The sequence below is a fragment of the Bombus vancouverensis genome, chromosome 18 (assembly GCF_051014615.1).
Source record: "Bombus vancouverensis nearcticus chromosome 18, iyBomVanc1_principal, whole genome shotgun sequence".
NCBI classification, from domain to species: Eukaryota; Metazoa; Arthropoda; class Insecta; order Hymenoptera; family Apidae; genus Bombus; species Bombus vancouverensis.
The window spans coordinates 1,914,591-1,935,795 of NC_134928.1; the positions used below are offsets into that span (position 1 = coordinate 1,914,591).

General features: G+C 37.6%; 1 protein-coding gene across 6 annotated transcripts; it reads left to right on the forward strand.

Annotated features, from left to right (window-relative positions):
• Positions 1–6,147: 6,147 nt before the first annotated feature.
• Positions 6,148–21,177, forward strand: Ctns (lysosomal cystine transporter cystinosin). Of its 6 annotated transcripts, none has more exons than XM_033342798.2 (10): positions 6,148–6,721; positions 6,985–7,107; positions 16,494–16,545; positions 16,632–16,722; positions 17,160–17,345; positions 17,989–18,229; positions 18,307–18,426; positions 18,645–18,933; positions 19,021–19,123; positions 20,891–21,177. In XM_033342798.2, the coding sequence occupies exons 3-10, from the start codon at positions 16,506–16,508 to the stop codon at positions 21,012–21,014; spliced, it is 1,194 nt and encodes a 397-aa protein (XP_033198689.1). In that variant the 5' UTR covers positions 6,148–6,721; positions 6,985–7,107; positions 16,494–16,505; the 3' UTR covers positions 21,015–21,177. The 6 variants fall into 6 exon arrangements, with proteins under 6 accessions (XP_033198689.1, XP_033198690.1, XP_033198693.1 ...); XM_033342799.2 differs by having other exon boundaries at positions 6,148–6,701; XM_033342802.2 differs by lacking the exons at positions 6,148–6,721; positions 6,985–7,107; positions 20,891–21,177 and adding exons at positions 15,596–15,948; positions 19,634–20,239.
• The last annotated feature ends 28 nt before the right edge of the window (positions 21,178–21,205 follow it).

The following is a 21,205-nucleotide window of genomic DNA, read 5'->3' on the forward strand; positions in this document are numbered from 1 at the left end:
GTCCAGATATTCCTTTTTTCTTTGAATTACCTAAATTCGCTGCAAGGTCCCGCAAGAACGGGGCAACGTTAATTACCGACTGTTTCGTTAATAAGCTCGCCCTCGCGAAACGTTCAAGAATGAATTATGTTAAAATTAATGCTCCGCAAGGAGAAGGGAACGGCAGCAGCGTTTAAAAAAGCTTTAGCCGAAAGGACACTGTAACCCTTGCCGAGTTTAACGATCCTGAAAGCGTACATCGTTGCGGTGATTCTCGAACGCGTGTCTTCGTTCCGGCTCGGTCCAGACGTTTCTCCGTCAAAATTTCATTTAAACTCGCCTCTATCGTCCGATACGATCTCGTTCGCGCGGGATATTCGAGAAAAGAGTACCTATAAATATAGCGATAACTGACAGTAACGAGAAAAAAAGAGAGGATTTGTGCAAGATTTAGAGGCGTACATCTTAACGAGCCAACTATTACGTTGATTAGCCCGTAGCGGGACAGCAATTATGTCGCGATACGCGTCCGAGAAATAAATGACTTTGAGATTAATGTGTCGTAAGGGAACGTAGGAGTAGAAGAGGAGAGTAGCATGATCGATAAAGTTCTTTTTCAACGGGCGTAAGTTGCACAACATGGAATATATCGCGACAATCGAACGCGGTTTAAAGGTAATGCCCGAAATGGATATAAACTTTTGTTCGGAAATTTTATACGATCGTGACAGGGCTCGTAAAGCGCACTTTACACGTGGCCAAGTTCCGCTAACCTTGTCGACGATTGCGAGATTTAGAAGCTTCGAATTCGGGAAACGTAAAACCTAATAGCCCGGAATCGCGTGATCGCCCCTATCCTGCCACCCTGCGAAAGATTTATCCCTCGGTAACGAATCCGTAATTAAGCTTCCTTAACTTTTCCGATTTTGTAACACATGAAATTCCTCAGTGGCGTATATCGAACTTCTTTAATTCCTATCAAATATAGCAAATATATTCCCGATTGCGAGGTAAAAATCGGACGTGGTACTTTTGCTTAGCGATTGAAAGAGTAAGAAGGGAAACGAAGAAGAACGCTGCCCGTGTAAAACGTCTCTGGTTCTTCGTTCCTCTGATCACAGTTCTCCTTCCGGTATTACTATGGACAGCTTTTTATTTTTTGGAATGAACCGCTGCGATTTATCCCATTTAACGAACTACCAAGTAACGCGGTTCGCTATAATCTACGTGAAGGAGACTCGTTCGGAGCTAAACACGTCGCGGGCAATGTTTCCCGCCATCTCGTTAAATTTGAAAAAATGCAAATGCTCGTTGGTTCGTCAGATTACTTCCTTCCTCGATTACTTCTTTTCAAACACCGAGCGACATGAATTTTTCCCGCGTGGTCTTCAATTGTCCTACTAACGAAGCAAATAGATAACTCGCTACGTAATTTGTCTTGGAGTTTCAAGATATCTAAAGATTTCAAAGAAACGAACCAAGAACGAACGTCAACTCTACGACGATCGAATACGATTCCTACCTCGAATCCTTGATTATCCCCTAAATTTTCGTCTCTACTACTTGCCTCTGGCGATATACGTAACTTTGTCTCTCGTCTCTAACTTTTATCGCGTTATTCTTCCTTAAATATCTGTAGCGTCTTAGATAGTTTTAGCGATCGCGATCGTTATCGGCTGTAAGTGGTTGTTGACCGAAAGAGAGGCGGCCGCACGAAGAGGCACGCGAAGGTACCCCGAGCGTGCTCCGTGGCTCTCCATCGCGTCAACGTGCAAGCCGGTCGCGAATCGTTAGAACGCAAAATTCCGCAGAAGCTTTAAATTTCGGAGGTTCGCGTGAAGGACCGCAAGCCGCACAACTGCACGCGGTGGACCACACGCGGCACATGAGACCGCGCTGCGATGTAACGAGCCGCGTTCCAAGCGTGGACCGCATAACAGGCCGCACGCGGCCTGACAGTTGCGCACCGCTGTTCACCTGAACACGATATTCCACGAAAAATAAAGCGGCCGATCAGGTGAGAATCACTTCCTTTCCTGCTGATCGGCACACTGCACAACCACGGTCGCATCGATCGTCGGCCGATCGATCAAATTATCCACTCGAAGGAGAATCTCCACGTACACGCGATAAGTATACATCATCCACAAGTACATATGTAGATACCGGTATGCATACCCGATCAAAAGGTTCCTTATTTTTCTGATATTTTCAAATCTATGATCGAACGGCGTTTCTCTGCTGCCGATTTTGTTTATCTCTTGCCATAACTGGAATCAGATGCTCTGCTAATGTTAAACCGAAACCAGGAATATATCTGTATCGCTCTAATTCCATTTGTAACGAATAGCTAAAACCTGGTAAAATTTACACAAACTTTTAGAATTGTGGCTAGAAACGGACAGACTTAAAGTCACCTAACTCGGAATCAATTTTCCTTCACATTCGGTTGTTGTTCTATGCTAATTATACTAATTAATATTAACCACTGCTTTCACCAATACCTACTAACTGTATACGATTGCCTTAGAAACTAAAGGCTTTTATTTGTGGTATCAATATTTTATATATTTGCAATAATTTTCGTAATAGTGTAGTGTTATTTACATATACGGTACTGTTCCTGTATTGTTCGTGTATATTACGTCACAAATTTGCCTCGTCCACAACTCCGTAACTCAACTCCGTCGTCATCCAAAGCTGCTAATGTTATTGGATTTCTGACACGCATACCTTACAATGCTAGTAACTCGAAATTCATTTTTCCTCGCGGAATTATTGGAATCCGTTAATCGCACTTTTACATTAAATAGAAACTTTATCTCGTGGTTTGACGTTATTCCTTCTCTTTTTTTTCTCTATAATACTGCTTGTTATTTTGCTTGTTGGCTTCATTTTGCCATTACTTTTGTTTCGCAACTTCCTCGAAGGTTAGATTCCCCGGTTGCTAAACATTTGGCTTGTAAAACATAGAAACTTTTCCCTCGAAAGTGAGGAATTTCTACATTCATCTCCTGCTCTCCTGGATATGTATTTCCCATCTTTCGGATGAATAAACCCGAGGCGACAAATACTCTCGTAAATCAAACAACGTTCTTGCCGTTATTAATTATATTTCCGTCGCAGTGTCTTAATTAAACATATTAATTACGTTTCCTTTGAAATTGAAATCTCGTTGACATCGGATTCGTAAACGATCGAAAATATATATACACGTTTTCGTTCAATTTTTCTTTACCCTTTGCCGAGTTTTTAGTTCAGCTGTGTCCAGTCGGAGATTTAGAGGAACGTTCGTCGTCGGCTTTGGAACTGATGCCAAAAACGCGCGTTTTTCCGTTCAATCTTGCCTCGTGACCGATGAAAAATTACATCGTCCTGCGCACGTACTATTTAACTTTAACGAAATGACTAGCAATTATGGCTATTGCGCGAGCAACGTAACGTCGAGTTGAAAAATGAAGTTTTCTTTATCAGCTTCATTTGTTTATCACGCTAGTTCAAATAGATAATCTGAAGTATGTTACGTATTTTTGTAATTTAGAGTGCTACCGACGAAACGTCAGCACGTTCCATTCGTTCGTTCGATTTTACAAAAATTTCTAATCGCTATCCAAATGAATTAGAACGTAATATGTTCGTTTACGCTAATTCAAGCATATCCAATATCAATCGTACATAACCATGTTATCGAAGGTAATAGTTTAATCAACAAACAATTCTCGTATGCATAGGTTTACGAGTAGAGAACTTCGATCCGTGTCGACGCGTTCAAACACGAAACAAGATCGGTGGAAAACCAAGCGGCATTTGTTACCGAAAACTTTGCGTCAGACCTGATTTAATTTCGCGAATTCTATATCACGTTGAGAACACGGTTGTTCCTGTCGCCTCTGAATTTTCGCCTTCTTTACTTCCTTCTCCTTTCGTGCCGGCTCTTTATTTTCCCTTCTTCTTCTTTTTTTTTTTTTTTTTTCAACGGATCGACAATTTATGTTTTTTCGCTGGCAAGCCAGAGATTTAGCGGAACAGCCAACGCAGTTCCGGAATTCGTGCCAAAATCGTGCGATCTGCGCGATCGAGGCAGCATACAGTAAGCTACATGTTGGAGAAAATCCGCTTCGTCATTCGATGACATCACGAGGCGACTTGTCCGACGTATCTACACCGTCGATCTTCTCCATACTTATCGTTTGCAGTTCATTTTCTTATCTCCAGATAAATGAAAACTCCTTCTTTTTACCAAGTCATTATAAATATAAACATTGCAACGTTTCACGCAATAGAAAAAAATTCAGGTAATTCCAGGCTCAAAGAATAAAAGTATAAACTGGTATCGATATATTATTAAGTATTTTATAACCCTTTTTCGCGATAGAATTTCGATATTTGCTATCCTCGCGTGCCAACTGGAAATTTAATTACTCCAAAGTACCCAATAATGTACGGCAGTAATATATTTTCGATTAAAGCCGTGTTTCAATCGCATTGTACCGAATCTGCAAGCTGAAAATTTCCTTTAATTTCGTCGTGCTACGTTTCCGATTCCATCGAAATTTTCGGAAACGAGGATAACGCAGAGATCACGGTATCGAAACTGCACGTGAACCAGTTTTGGGCGATTCCGTGTTAGCCTAGACGTAACGAACGTGCGACCTGGCCAATTAAATTCAATCGAGACCGACTGATCCATTGGCGTGTCAATACAGGTAAGTACATCGCAATTCCGTATGTCGTCGATCGGCGAACGAGTAGCCGTACGATTACTAAGAAACAAAAGTTTCCGTCACCAATACGCACAATCATCGTCACAGGGAAAATATTACATCAAAGGTTTAATCACGAAGTTGTCTGATATGTTACGCCGTCATTGCAAATATTGCGAAAGCAGACCACTTCCTTTAGAAATAGACACTCGCCACTAGTATATGCTAGTAGGTACGAAACAGCACGAACTCGTTAATATTTCTCGCATACCTAGTCTACTGAAAGTTTCGACCAATATAATTTTAACAATTTCAAATGTTTCGTCGAGCAGAAGAAAATATACGCAGAGGAATCACGATCGAACCAATTACCCATAGAGTTTTTACGAAACCGTTAGTCTAAATATAGCCATTGTAATTCACAATCAATTAGAAGCTATTGGTCCCTCGATTCGCTGAGCTAGCCACAAATTATATGTATTATATATTATATATATTACACGCATATATATACGTACATATATATGTACATATTGATGAAAATAGATGTCCGATACAAGTCAATAACCTCCGGTGAACGGTCTAATATAATTTAGTAATATTGTAATATATTAATAGAGGGAGAGTGAGAAGGAGAAAGGGAGAGAGGGAGCAATCCATACTATTAACACGGCGCATTCATCAGCCTTAACATTACGTTCTTTTAGTACATATTTTCCAGTATCAAACTTATCTGCCGCAACAATAATAATACATTTTTGTCGTAATATAAATTGTATGGTACACGCACGATATTGACCGTCGTTTTGCAATGCTGGCATTTTTTCAGTCAATTATGTTGTCAACTTTATTGGTTTCTTATCTTGTTTGTTTTAATACCTAGTCATTGTCAATTGTTGGAATCAATTTACTTTTAGAGGGATACTTTATCTTGTCTATCAAACGGAGAGTAAAAATTCAATCGAGGATCAGGGAATGTTAAAGACAAATTGATTTGTTTGCAAACATTTTAACGTTAATGGCTCGATTCGCGTAAATAACGCATCGTTTTTTATCATTGATAAATTTATCATTAATCTGCTTCCAGATCCTTAATTCCTTGGCATTAAAACACCAGAAAAATATATATGCTACGTTGTTCAAAGATTATATCTATCGACGACGTTAGTTTAACGTGATTGGTTTATTGCACCATTCGAGACAGAATTCAGATTCATAGATTATCCGATCGTAAGACAATTTCTACAAAATTCCGTTGAAATCAGATTCGCAGAAATTGGCGTTATGATCGAATAATCTATAGGATCTAACGCAGAAGAGACGGTAAAAGCACATTGGGAAAAGCCGAGATAGTCGAGACGGTCATGAAATTGAGCGTCGTATGGGAAAGGGACGGGTCGGGGAGGGAGGATTTTGCCGGGAGGGGAGAGGCTCGTACAACAGATTTATATGTACGTACGACAGGCTCGCGCTAGCCATTGCGAATCGCGTTCGCCAATGCGATAGTGTTCTCCTCTATCGTTCGACGATATCTCGGCCGGCCGAGGGAAAAGAGGAACGAGCCGTTCTCCTTTTACTTTCGATAGAATTTGCCCGAGACCTTGAACGAGCCAGCGATTTCGTCATAATTATACCTCGGGCTGGCTTATTTTTCGTCGTCGCTCCGACCGATAATATTTCGCCGTGATCGCGCATAGAAAACGTTCGAGTTTCTCTCGTTTCGGTAAAGAGAGAGAGAGAGAGAGAGAGAGAGAGAGAGAGAGGGAGAGAAAGTACCGATAGGAGAAGAAAATAGGCGATTCGACCTAGAGAAGAAGAGCCGATGTTTGGACCAAGTCGGAAAAAATATCGGGTGCGAACGAGGGACAGTTTCGTTGCAAGTTCAAGGCTGAAGCCCTGAGAAGTTTTGCGATCGGCAAACTGGAGTCATTGAATGCGGACAAACTGGGTGTCGAGAGTGCGTGCTCGCCTGGATGAAATTGCACCGAATGACTGGATGATTGGAAGAAACGTAGACGGGTGAGCGTCACGATAGACAGGTATACCGTCGTGCATTTGTTCAATTTTTCGGTTGAAAGATTTGCATCAATTATATTAAGACGAGTAGCAAAGTAATTATTACGTCGAGGAACAAAATTCGAAGAATTAAATAGATCGACGATTCGAGATTGATCGATTAAATTGCATGGAAGTTAACGAAGCCACTATAAAAAGTATCGCAGACAAATTAAATCGTTTCCGTTCGTCGTCGGAAGAAACACGTCGGTCTCGACGAGTTTTAATGGAAAGCTTGTTCTTGCAGGTAGCTCGAAAGAGAGGAAAGAGGTTTTTAAAGCGCGGAGAAATTGGACGTCTCTGTATCGGATTCGCTTACTGCAGGCTTTAACTGTCACCTGATCTATCGCGGCCGGACGAAATTCGACAGGTGAGTGAGCGAAGCCGCGGAGCAATTTATCCGTAAATCGTGATCTAATAAAAACTGGACAAAACGTTGGAGAAATAAATTGACCGTTTAGCCAAGGATGCGGAATTTGAGTCGCCGTCCGATGAATAAATCAGTCACGAATTACCGAACAATCATCGAATGGCACTTTATTCGTTCTATGTCTCTCTCTCTCTCTCTCTCTCTCTTTTTCTTTCTCTGTCTTGCAATCTGTTATAGACGATAGAACGAACGTGATATATTATTCCGGATGTAGGATAGAGATTAAACATCGGATGTTAAGCGTTAGCTGAAAATTTTGATTCTCATTCTACGTTAAAATTTATATATTATAATTTCTAGAAACGAGTGTCTGCCATAATATACGCTATTCCACCTTCATTTGATTAGACCTCTTCTACTCGCTGCAACTCGAGTTATGCTAAAACACTCCTAAAGTCTTACCCTTCAATTAATAAAGCGGTGAACATGGAAAGACTTTTAATACAGTTGAGTAAAGAAAAATAGGAAGGGAATGGTCGAGTTGCAAGAAGTTTTAGCAGTTATAAATACGATTCGTAAACTTGACATTATACATTATATACACGTACACCTTTCTTGTTTCGAAATTAAACTTTTTTAAGTTGCAAATCATGTTCGAAAGAAAGATCTCAAAAGTGCTCGAGAAGAAGAAATAACCGAGTTGTATTTTCTCCTTTCTCTTCTTTTTTCTTTCTCCATTTTTTTTTCTCTCTTTTTTTCGGGGGACTAAATCGATCGAATTGACAAAAATTCGCAATGAGCACGTCCACCACTTTCGTCGATTCTGTAACACAATATAATTCCCGTGAAACTGGCCGTGAAATCGAAATCGATTCGGTACTCGTCGGTTGGTGGAAACCGGGAAACGAGGCCGAATACAAAAGTCATTGACACGTTTCTATACACGCGATACGCTGCCAAACGCCGTTGACAGCTTTCGCAAGTAAAGTACTTTGCAAATCGTAACCGGGGACATGAATTTCTTGAAACTCCGTCGACATATTCTCGATTCGAAACGCCTTGTGTATATAACGGCACATGATCTATTATTAAACGTAGACGCTGTTGAGAGAAAAGAACAGACGATAATATCGAAGCGGTAAGAGATTGTCAGCAGATAAGTTTATCGAATTAAGTGGAGTCAAAGGAAGAGATGTTTTCATCACCTATTATCACCTTATCGTTGTCTCTAAGAACGACCGTTAACTATATAGCATTACGTATATATATCTGTAGATTTATATCGACGATGGATGTCAATGGATGGCAATTGTAATTTACGATGCTTCTTTTAAAATTGATCGTGAGAATTAGTCGATTTAGTCATTTAATTATACGTGCTAACTAAGCGGAATTTGAAATTTACGATCGCATATGAGCAGACATTCGTAAATGAATAACACCGTTTGCACGTGACACGCCTAAAAATCGTCGTTCCGCCAATCGATAGCAACGTTGTTTGTAATCGAAGCGAGACGAGATAACGAGTTACAAAAACCGCATATGAAAAGAGCTATTACGACTCCTACGATTGTTTGAGTTTTGCGAGAAACGCCGCTAAGTGTAGAAAATTGTTCTTATTTGAAGCAACAAGGTCGCAGGAAATAGTGCAGCGCCGTAATGGATAAGAACGTATCATTGTCGAGTAAGGAGTAGAAATATCTAGAATACAGTCGAGTGGAAGAACGATGAAAAATGCGGCTTTTTAAATTTCGTCGAGCCGATCGGTGGTCGACGTCTTAATTTTTCAATATTAGAATGACATGGCGTACAAGTTGACAGAGTGATTCACGCGAAACGATAAATCATTTAACTCCAGAAAAGGGTCAATTAATGGCGACGTAGCGGGTTGTATACAACAAAGCGTTCAAGATTAATTATCGCTAAAGAATCTCACGATAATTAGCGGCTGTTACTTTGCCCCTATAATTCATTATCTTTTCTGAAATTCCTAGAGACTTATAAAGGATCAAATTCGAACAGTCCATTGATCAAGAAGATATATATACAAACTTATAATACCATAGAAAAATTTGTCGTTAATCTTCCTGAGTTATCTCTAAGGCAATTTTATCGATCTCGCTGTAACGATATATTAAACTTAACTGTAGGATAAAAACGATAGACTATAAGGATATAGATTAGATTTCCAGTGATTCGCGTAATTAATCGACTAGTATTTTAATTATAATTTCTTTTAACTTTCGTAACAACGGTAATTTATTGGGGAAGAGGAATGATTGATATCGATCGATCGTCGCCGAATTAAAAGGAATGTTAGTGCTATTCGAAAAATGATTAAATCAATTTCAGCGGAACTACGCTGTTGAAGCTCGCGTTATCAGGATAATTTTATTCCATCTGGAGAGCTGCGAAATTACGATTCGCTCCGTTGAGGGGATGAAAAAAAAAAACGGAATTAATACGACATTTTAATTCCAGAAATAATGTACCTATTCCAGGAATCTTTTTCAAGCATTATAATGCGTGATATTAATGCGGTGCATATTTCTTTCATCGTTTTTATTTTTATTTATCGACCGAATGACCAACGATGAATTAACATTTATCAAGCTCTTCACGTTGACAGAATGGACGAAGAAAATAATTGGAAATTTATTTTCGAACGCGCGCGTATTTATTGGATACTCGAAATAATTTGTTTACTGACAATGAGTGATAAAGCAATACGTTCGCGTTATGATTTATAGATGAACATAATTCATTTTCATTATCTGTAATGTGTTTCCACACGTACGCTTTTATATTCTATCGTTAGTCATAATTCGTTCCGTCATGTCGGTTAAAAACTTTGTCGAGGCACCTCTGTTTTTATTTCTTCTTCCCGCTGTGTCCAAAGATCTTCCGTACCGAATTTTCATCTGCCGTTGAGAGAAATAATTATAAACGCGCGGATGGAAGCAACCGTATAATCAGGCAGACTCACGAGCTCAACAACGTTTCGCTTTTTTTTTTTTTTGCAACGGAATTAAAAATGCAACACGCGAGCAACGTATCACGCTTCAATTAAGGTAGACGCGTCTCAAACTGGTCACTGCTTCGAAAAGTATCTCCGCGGAGAAGCGAGCTATTTCAAAATAATAAATATATTCCTTTTTCGCAAATGTTTCGCGTGTTCACGTACTCTCAAAGGTATTTTCATTCGTCTGTCCCACTCGCGTAATCGATTTAAAAAATCATTGCCTTTGGCATCGCGTTTAAACATTTATAAAATACGTAACGTAACATAAATGGTTCGTACTTAGCAACGACACCAAATCACACAAATCTAGGATATGTTCATTGGTGCAATTTATTCGCAGAATAATTACGTTCATTATGAATATGTAACCGTTACGATGTCTTTCGATCGTGGTAGAAAATAGCCAAGTATTTGGATCAAACGAAAGGGAACGCTGAAACATCAAGGCGGTCGATCGATCGATCGACTTATCGACCTCCTTAATTATTACTAGCGAGGAAAGCTATCTTGTTGTACGACTGTATGAAACATTTCAACTGCAAGATCATATCGTAACGAGCTTGTCTTTCGTATCGCAAACCAGGTTAAATATTAAACAAGCTTTTACTCGATCGTGTCTTAGATAAAATGATAAAATCGAAAGAAGGAAAAGCTTCGATAGTATCTTCCATACTCTAATCATAACGAGTAATCGTTAGTCTTGCGTTTCTACCGCGGCATGTATCATCGATATTCGTAACATACTTTGCCCTAGATCGTTTTATCAGTTTATATATTTATTATTAAATTATAGTTATTCAATGATAAATTATGTGTCTTACGACTCGTCAAGATAATCGCATTGCTAATGCGCACGGTCCTGTAAATTTATTATAAAAAATTGTACTTCTTTTTCGTACGTTAGGTTACTTACTTCAGCCGCGGCGATCTGGCATTCTCTTTTACCGATGATACCATTATGAACCAGCGGAGATAATATCGTTGAGCGGTAAGATGTACCACGATGAAAGGAATATCTGAAATGAAAAACGCTCGTTAAGGAATTACGTTGGGAAAGTTTCTTTGAAACGCTTTCTCCGGAATTAACAAAATCAGATATAAATCTCAGGACAGGAAGTTCGGAACTCGTTCGAGATGCTGACAGCACGGCGAACGATCGTAATAACGAAGAATAAATTTCCTCGCCGTCCGAACTTTCTTCGTCCGAGCGAGTAATTAAGTTTTCGAGCAGGCGGCCTGTCGACCACTGTCACCGCCAACAGTTCCAAAAACCCATTTTCGTTTCGCCGTCGAACGAAATTTTTCGAGTGTATATGGGAAAGAACGGAGAAAAGGAGAAAGAGGAGGAGGAGATTTTTTCGAGGTAGCGTTCGAGTGTATCGCGGCTAATATTCTTTAAAACTAGGCCGACACGGGTCGTCCGTTGTTTTGTTCTTTCTTCTTGTTTTCGATCGTAGCTCGTAAAATCGGATCTCGGAAAAGGTCAAAAGCAGACCGCGTTCCCAGCATTAATATTCGATAGGAATGGAATCCGCAGACCGAGCCAAACTGCCGCCACGAGCTTGTAAATTTACATTGGAAATCGGCTGGAACGCCTGAAACACTCGGAGAAAGAAGTTTTCCTTGGATACGAACCGACGTGCCGAAGCAATGGGTTCGGGCGACATTAGGAATACAAGTTTCGGTTTACCCGGGCAAATTACACGATCGAAGAACGATCGTCCGATGGAATCGGTCAACCTTCTCCGCTATCTGTTTCTACTTTCGCGTAACGCTTTATCCAGCGATATCGCTAGAAGTGTCGCTATCAGATCCCTACCAGTTCTCTGTACCGAGTCGATCGTTAATTAGAATACGTTAACCTGGCGGAACGGTGGAATAAAATCTTTTATCTCGCGTACGTTATTACTTGCGATTTCGCGTTATCAAAACCGTCCAGAGAAATGCGATTCCACAGCAATGGAGTACGCGGAGCTACATTAATATTCTATAAGGATCGGGTTCGTGAAATAGGCGAGACCAGCGCAACGAAGCTGGTGAATTTACATTGGTGAACGGTACGATATAAAGAAAAAGCAAGGCTGAAAAGCCAGGGAATATATCAAGTGACGAGAAGGAAGATACAATGTGTTCAAAACACGAAGTTAACGTTTGTGGGAAATTTGATCTACGAACTTGGAGTGAACTGAATTGATCGAATCATTCGGTTCGAAATAGACATAATATACGTATTAGAGAAATATATACGTTCGTGCGTTCCGCCCCAGCGGATTATGCAACGTTCTGATTAATTTAAATTAAAAATGTGAAATGAAATGCGATAACGTTGTGCCGAACAAATAAGACGCTTTAAAATATTAAGATAAGGGCAGCAGCACGCAGCAGACATGAAAATCGCGTGAAATACTATGGAAAAACAGCGATATATTGCCATAAAATCTTGCCGCGAGATCGTTATTTCCGTTATTTTTTTAAATTTTCTGTATGAAATTCATGGCGATTGTCGTTCTTGGTGCACGAAACGTGTGACCTGCATCTGGTATCGGTACACGCGCGTTTCACACTGTAAAGTCTAATTTCATCCTGCGCAACAAAATCGTTGCAGTGACGCTCGATAACTTTGAAATTGCAAACGCAACAAATCGGTCCCATAACTCGACGTTTTGCCGATCTTACGCAACGGTATTTCTATTTGAAGTTAACATTCTCTAAACGTTATCTGTATTTTCGTGTATTTTTCGCTTGAACCACCAGTAAGCTTTCTACGATTACGATACTCTGCTTTCCCTGTCTCGTTTTCTTTTCATTAGTGCGGTTGCTAGATTTCGTGAAACGAAGCTCGTTCCGCGAATGTTTCTTCACATCCCAATTAACCAGGGACGTGGCTTCAACGTGCATTTGACTGCGTGCGATTAAGTAATTGCCGGCGATAAGAAATTAACATGGAACGAGCATTACGTTGCCCGATCCAGCCGGCAAAGTTAATCTTTAATTTATGCTAACCGTTATTACCTGGCGGACTAGCCTTTAATACTGCACACGCAAAACTGTTCGCGAAATTGTTTCCAGGATGAAAGGATAATGCAACTGCTGGCCGAAAGATAACGCGACCGTATGCGATGGCAAAAAATATCTAACGAAAAGGTTAAAAAAAGGGGCCAACGGATGCAAACGCGTACGTTCCGGATAAGAAAACATCGTAGGGTCGATAAATAGAAAGCTTGACGAGGCAATACATAACAATCGTCAATACGTAATGTATCTTTCATTCGTCTTCCACTTTTTTCGGAATATTACGCTGTTTACGTAATACGTAGATAAGTTCCAATCCTTTTGTCAATTACTTGGATATAATATAACATACGTAATTACTTGCTTATTAACATCTTGCTCGTTGACCTATATTAATAAATGAAGAGCATCTGTCTGTCTATCTAGCCGACTCTCTCGCTTCTATCGTTTCGATAAAATTCTTCTGTCGGATGTATTTCGTGCCTTCCAATGTGAACAGCGATGTTTCCACGATGTCGATGGAACTTCATCAACGCTCGACCCATTCAAGCGTATTAAGTTTATCAAGCAGCAAATAACTAGAATATCGGGGAGTGCGTATAGATAAGAACAGATAGAATTCAAAACTATACGAAAGATCGTTTCGCGATAATTAACGTGATTTTACGAGCCGATTCGAACGTTCTTATCGCGACAAGTCGAACGTACATCGAATTATCCGATCTTGTTGCGATAGCAAATGTTGAAAACGAAAAGACAATAAGAAACAGGAGTAGAATTCCAAGCATATTTATAAAAGATATAGAAATTCTTGAATTTTGAAGGTCGTTCGAACAACAGGATGTTTTAACATATACTGCAGATCGTAGACGATAAGTAAACGTTTATTCGCTTATCCGAAATCGATCGGCGGACGGTGCTCGCAGATTTCCGTGGACCATTTCGTCGAAGAAAACATTTTCAAACGCTTTGGAAATTTCCAGGATACGCCGACAGGCACTCCCGAATCTTGAAATCTGAAGAAAAGAACGAGGAAAGGAATATTTCCTGGGAAATTCCATGCGGACGATTCGATGGAATAATTTCGGAGGTATATCGATGAACGTCCGGCCAGGAACAATCTTGTTTATCCATATCGAAGACGAATTGAAATTGATAAAAAGGAAAGGAACGAAAGGGAGGGGGAGGACTATCTTCGAGGATTAGGTCCGTTCTACTCGGCCAGCTATGATGCAAAGGAAAATATTGACGGCGAAGTAGCCTGTATACGTCAACAAAAGCGGCAGCAGACTGCCGATCGACTTTCAGAGCTGTTTCCGTGTAAGCTTCGCGAAGGCCCCTTTGGGACACGGAGTGCACTCGAACGTCGATCTCTCTTTCGATTTATTCTATCTGAAAATGTGTAGAGAGAGTATACACACGCCCACCCAGCTCTGCCTCCGCCTCTCCCTCTGCTTACGAGTACCGTTCACTCACGAACTACTTGTCGGAACAGAATTTTCCGAATTGCCGAATGCAGAGTATTAACGTAACGTTATCGCGGAAAATCGGCTGCTTCCTGATTCTCGCTGAATCTTGCTTGAACGTGCTTAAACGCGCGACTTTTTCCGTTCCAGTGGAACCATTGGTTTCATTTAACGGCTACGATTTCATTAACAGCGACAAGTTCTTCACCCCGAGAAATAATTTTTGCTCAAAGATTAAACTCCGTTCCGAAATAACATTGGCAACAGAGATATTTCCTCGAATATTTTAAACAAAGTGGCGTTAAAAATAATTGTCGATTAAGCTGTAAGGGAAAGATACGCGTTCAAGAACGAATAAAAAAGAAATTGGAAATCAAGAAAAATTTGAACGAGAATAATTTCTACTCTTACAAATGCGTAGCAATGGAATAATATGGCTCTGTGAAACGATTAATTGTACAAGGTTAACTAAAAAGGAAGGGAAATAATATGGGTGGCTATAATATTGGAGCATTTTATAGCAGCGAAGAGAAATAATGAAAAAAATAGATGGTCCATTATCTCCGAATAGGTCCATAATTCGCCTAGAAAAAGGATGGTGCCAGTCTACCGAGAGCATTACGAAAATGAACAGCAGGAAAAAGAATGTAATGCGATGAAATGCAAAAAAAAACCGCGGCATAATGAAACATCGCGTATCAAAACGATAACTATCACGTTATGGAACTCGTTAATGACATCGCCTCGCAATTTACATGCAAATATCTCGATACGAGGCTGAGAAACCTCTTTTACTCTTCTACCTGAATATGTAATTTCGCGAAAAATTTACATCAGATTAATTTCAAAACTTTCGAAAGACATCGTCAGATTCAAATAAATCAATTCTAAGGTTTTATCTTAAACGAAGTCGGTCCTCGTCGATATACATAAAATACAATTTCCTACTTCATTTATACGTGACTGTCGTAATGCAAAATTTTACAAGTACGACAAATTTTCCTTGAACGCGAGGTTTCGTTACGTCCCAGCCTCGAACTCATCTCATGCCAGCGCGTTTTGTTGCATCGTTGCATGACATAAACAGAGAATGCATGCTATCCAGGGGCCAGGAGTTTCCATTTACGTTTACTCAGAACTGGTTCAAAGGTGTACAGTGGTGTACAGGCTCGATCGATTTTTCGGTTGAGTCGCCGTGAAATATTCGGCGATGTCGAGTTTCTCTAGTCAAACGATATGCTCGCCCAAACCCGGACGGAATGCTGAAAATCTCTAGAACGGCAGGTCTTATCGCCTTTAACGCCTCGTGGCATGTTTCATCGAGGTCGTCGCGCTTCCGAGGTTAAGTTCGACCGATACTCTCTGTGTCTTTCCATAGGAACCGAGCTTTCGTACTCATAATGTCTGTACAAGCGAACGTATCGTTCGAAATTTTTCTATATAATTGTTAAATCAACGGTATCCGATGTTCGACCGAAAATATACGGAACGTTATCATATTCTGGCTACCGTGAATGACAACTGGAGGATTGGTACAGATTATCCGATCGTATCGGTAGCATGCATCCGACAAAGTGCCCGGTACTTTCTATGACTTCCTTGTTTCTTCCGAGTATTAAGCGGTCAAAGCCTTCAGAAGTTAAAAAATTCTCTTCTCGATTAGACGTATAGAGTAGAATCTCGTTTAGTCAGTCTTGTTAGAAGCGAGTTAGAACTGTTGTATTAATCAAGCTAGTTGTTCCATAATTGCTGGTTGCTTTGTATAATTGTCTTACAATCAGTACAGTGATATCGATACAGTTAATCAATACAGTTAAATACAGTGTTATGCAAAATCTAAGGTTCAAGAAAAGTTTGGGATTAAAAGTTTGTTTGATCTATTTCAGAAGCCACAAAAGATGGCCTTTGTGTGGTATATAGGGATTATCACAATTCTAGGTATGAAACAATTTATAAATTATATTACATAGGATAATCTTAACTGCATTTTTGCATCTTATGTTAAATAACGATTAATACCTCAGTTGCAGATAAGGCATGGGCAGATTTTAAGGTATCAAATCAAGATTTAATAGTTCACGTAGATAGTCAAGAATCATTTGAGTTGTACCTGACGTAAGTATCTTTGACATAAGAAAAATAAAAATAAGATTATCTAAAAGAAACAAGTACAACATGATTATTGAATGAGACACAAAAAGTTCATTATTGACTATGTGATGTGTACCATTTACTTATATTGCTTTAACATCTAATTACTAACGATAAGTATGATATTCTCATTACTTCAGTTCCATAGCATATTTTCTAAAATATCATTCAAATTGATCTTTATGTTGCATTACTGTTTGGAAATGTTTCTTATATAAAGCAGTATATATTAATCTTATATCTTATATCTTATATCAATAGTATATAAAATATAGTTAGAACAAATTGAGATAAAACTTTCCTATGTTTCTGAGTAACTATAAATTAGCTACATCGTTATATAATTAAAGAATATAAAAAACATAAAGTAATGTTGATAATTATTTAATTTTCTCATACAGGAAAAGCTTATCTGAAGATGTATCAGTGACGATAGAAGTGCAACATCCAGATTTAGTTTCTGTTAACACATCCAGTATCTATATTACTAAAAACGATACAAAGAAGAAATGGGATATTCTTATAAATGGTCGCAGTGCAGGACACTCGATTATTAGTCTTAATGTCACGCCTAACAATGTTACAGAGTAAGTATATTTTTCATATAATGAATAAGTACCTTTAAAATCAAAATCCAAAGTATACTATTCGTTTCTCTTTAATTTGCAAATAAACATTTAAATTAACAAATAAGGAACACATTGATCCACAAAAAATAAAGATACAATAGATTAGAACAAATTGACTTTGTCGCTATCAAGTACTGTTGCGTTGTGGTGAAAGGTAACTTTACTTACTTTAAGGTAACTTTACTTTAAGTCTTTACTTTTATAATAAACTTGCAAAAGATTTTGATCTACATTACATACATTAGTATTTAGTGGTTTGTACAGATAACCTCCTGACCTATACTTGTCATCGGTTCCCCTACTGAAAGTTCAATCAGTCTGTGTTCATCTGTTCTAACTAGAACATGATAGTGTAATTGCTCTTACCATTTTCTTTTATCATTATTGCATTTTGATATTCGTATTGCAAAGTTTGTATTCCATTAATTGAAATTTAAAATTGTCACCAAAGAATAATGACACTTTTTAGAGTGATTTTAATACCTCAAGACCAATTAAACAAAATTGATTTAAAGTAAGAAAAGAATTACAAAATTGTTAAATGCTATGTTACAGAATCTTGTGTTTTTATTATAGCGACTAATATTTTGTATTTTTACAGTTACTCCCAAGCATTTGTTAGAGTGACTATTGAAAAATCAGATACACTTTACCACATAAGTACCGTAGTAGGATGGATATACTTTCTAGCATGGAGTGTAAGCTTCTATCCACAGATATACAGTAATTACAAACGCAAAAGTGTCGTAGGATTAAATTTCGATTATTTGTCATTGAATTTGGTTGGCTTTATTCTGTATGCACTTTTCAACTGTGGCTTGTATTGGATACCAGAAGTTGAGGTAAATCAAATGGTGCAATAAATGCAATTGGTATAGTATTTTTTAACCATAGCTTTACTTAATGTCACGCTTTTCAGCTGGAGTATTTTAGAAGATATCCAAAAGGTTTAAACCCTGTACAAGTGAATGATATTTTCTTCGCTTTGCACGCAACATTTGCGACTGTGATAACTATTATTCAGTGCTTTATATATGAGGTAATTAATTAAAATTTATCAGGTCTGTAAGTATGAAACCGAAATCTGTGGGAAAAATGTATAGCTAGCGATGGGCAATACTTTTCATACAATAAGCGTGTATTTTTTATACAAAAATACATATTTACATATTCATATTTACATGTCTGGTACTGCAGATAAACATATTACAATTCTGTAAATGTTTTTAAATTTTAATGAAGACGTTGTCTTTCTAGGCAGGAAATCAAAGAGTATCTACCACAGCACGTATTATTCACGGAATATTTGTAGTCTTTATTTTAATTTCTATGATATTAGCTATAGTGACAACGATAAAATGGCTTGACTTTCTGTATTATTGTAGTTATGTTAAATTGAGTATAACATTAATTAAATACGTTCCACAAGCATTTTATAACTACAAAAGAAAATCCACCGTTGGTTGGAGTATTGGCAATATATTTTTAGACTTTACGGGTGGTATGTTGTCAATGCTACAGATGATACTTAATGCATACAATTATGGTAACGTATATCAAATAAATGTAAAACTTCAAACTATTACCAATTCTGTTTTAATGGCAAGTAACTAATGATAGCTCTTTCTTCTAGATGATTGGGAAAGTATTTTCGGAGATCCCACGAAATTTGGTTTGGGATTTTTCTCAGTTGCATTTGATATATTTTTCATTATACAACACTATGTACTATACAGGTACGTATATCTCTATCTTTACTTTTTCATCGTCATAAACCATTTAACTAACAACCATTTAAATAATAAAAATAATTATATTTCTTAAAAAGCTGCTAATACGCAGACATGAAAAACGTACTACAAGCTGCATGTTGTTTGTACTAACGCACTATCGAGATATTAGCAGAAATTCTATGTATCACTTTGCATTGGAAGTAAATAGTCTTTGCACGTGTGAAAAGATGAATAACTTGCATGTCTTATAAGTTCTACTTACTTAATTCCTTATATTTAATTATTTCATAACAAAAATTAATATCGACTACTATTCATAAATGAGCCAAAAACTCAACACGATGTAGAAGCTAATATATAAATATGCATATCTGTCTATGTGTAAAATTTGATAAAAAATTTCATAACCACTACTTATTATCTGCTTAAATCAGTTCAATTCTTCTAAGTATGTGTACACGCTTTCGCTAGTACGAATCGTAGATATGAGGCAGCAAAAAAATTTGTTTACAGATTTATCCGTGAACAGATGATTGACCTCAAAAACAGAATATAAGTACCTATCATCATCAATTTTGTTTTAAAATCATCTCACAACCATGCATTTTTCCCTTCCAAGTTGCACGAGCTTGCAAAATCATAAATTCTTACAGAGTAGGTAGCCAGAATGCAAGAAGTAACGAAATACTGCATAAACAAGAGAATTCATATGACGAAGACTCGGAGGCACTTCTGAAAGATATGTGTTGTTGTGGTTTCCGAAGTCAGAAGTAGAAATATGATAGGGAAAGAAGTTGTACAGAATTTCATTTCAGTCGCGAAATGGAAATTCAGCGTTCAGTATTTAAAACGTTTTTACACATATCGCTATTGTATACGTTAGTTATACAAAATTTATCCAGTGAAAAATTTGAAGTGTATTTGTTGTAAATAAGATTATTTTGATATATTTTTAAATATTTTAACGAATCTCGGTTGTTAATTGTGTATAAATAAAAGAGGAAAAAGCTTGATTATAACAATTTTAACCACATTGATATGTCAAACAATATTGCAGATATCAAATGATATTGGTAGTGTATGAAAATAAAAGTTACAAAAAAGTAAAATTTTCATAAATTATTGAGAACTGTAATTGTTCATGATTTTACATTTATATGTTCACCTTGAAATTACAATAAATATTATCTGCATGACTTTGTACACTTTGATCAAATTATAAACATGAATATTTTAAAATTTTGCTACATTTCAAAATTAAGCATTTTAAATTACAGTTTGTCTTATAGTGCTGCGGTTTTTAGGCATGCAGCATGATATTAGAACTACCTTTATATTAAAGGTATATTATAATAAAGTGATTGTGTATTGTCTAATTATTAGAACTTGCAACAGTTTTAATAATTTCTGTGTCTTTCTACTATATCGATCTTCATCAAACTCCTACAAAGTAAAGCAATAAAATCCCTTTCAAATTTTGAAATCACAGAAAGATTTAAATAAATGATGTGTGCCCACTTTGAGTAAATAAGTTTGCATGTGTGTATTTGTGAGCGCAATTCTATGTATGTGTACGTGTGTTGTGTTGTATCTTTACTAACAGAACTAATTAAACTAACATCTTATAACGAGTGAGGACTAATTATATATTACTGAAGAAAACGTGTGCCATATAAAAATAGGATCACTCACTACACACAACTGCACTCTTTATATTTATCCTTTTATCATAAGGAAGAACTATATATACATGTCGATTACTTTCCACAGGGATCATAAAGAATATGTTAGAATACCTGGTAACAATTACGAAAATTCGGAAGAAAATCCACTAATCTGTGATTCAAATAGCAAAAACGACGCTGACATTGCTACCGATCCCATGACGACATGATCCCATCTATTTGCATACGTTATTTAAAATTTTATTCTTACCAAGCAATGTGCAGTATATCCATCGATGAAAATTACGAAGCCATGCAATTATACAACAAAATGTATACACGTGTGTAATATCACTCGCGAAATCAAATAATTCACTTCTTTTTATAACGAAATATATCCCACTCGTACCGAAATAAGACA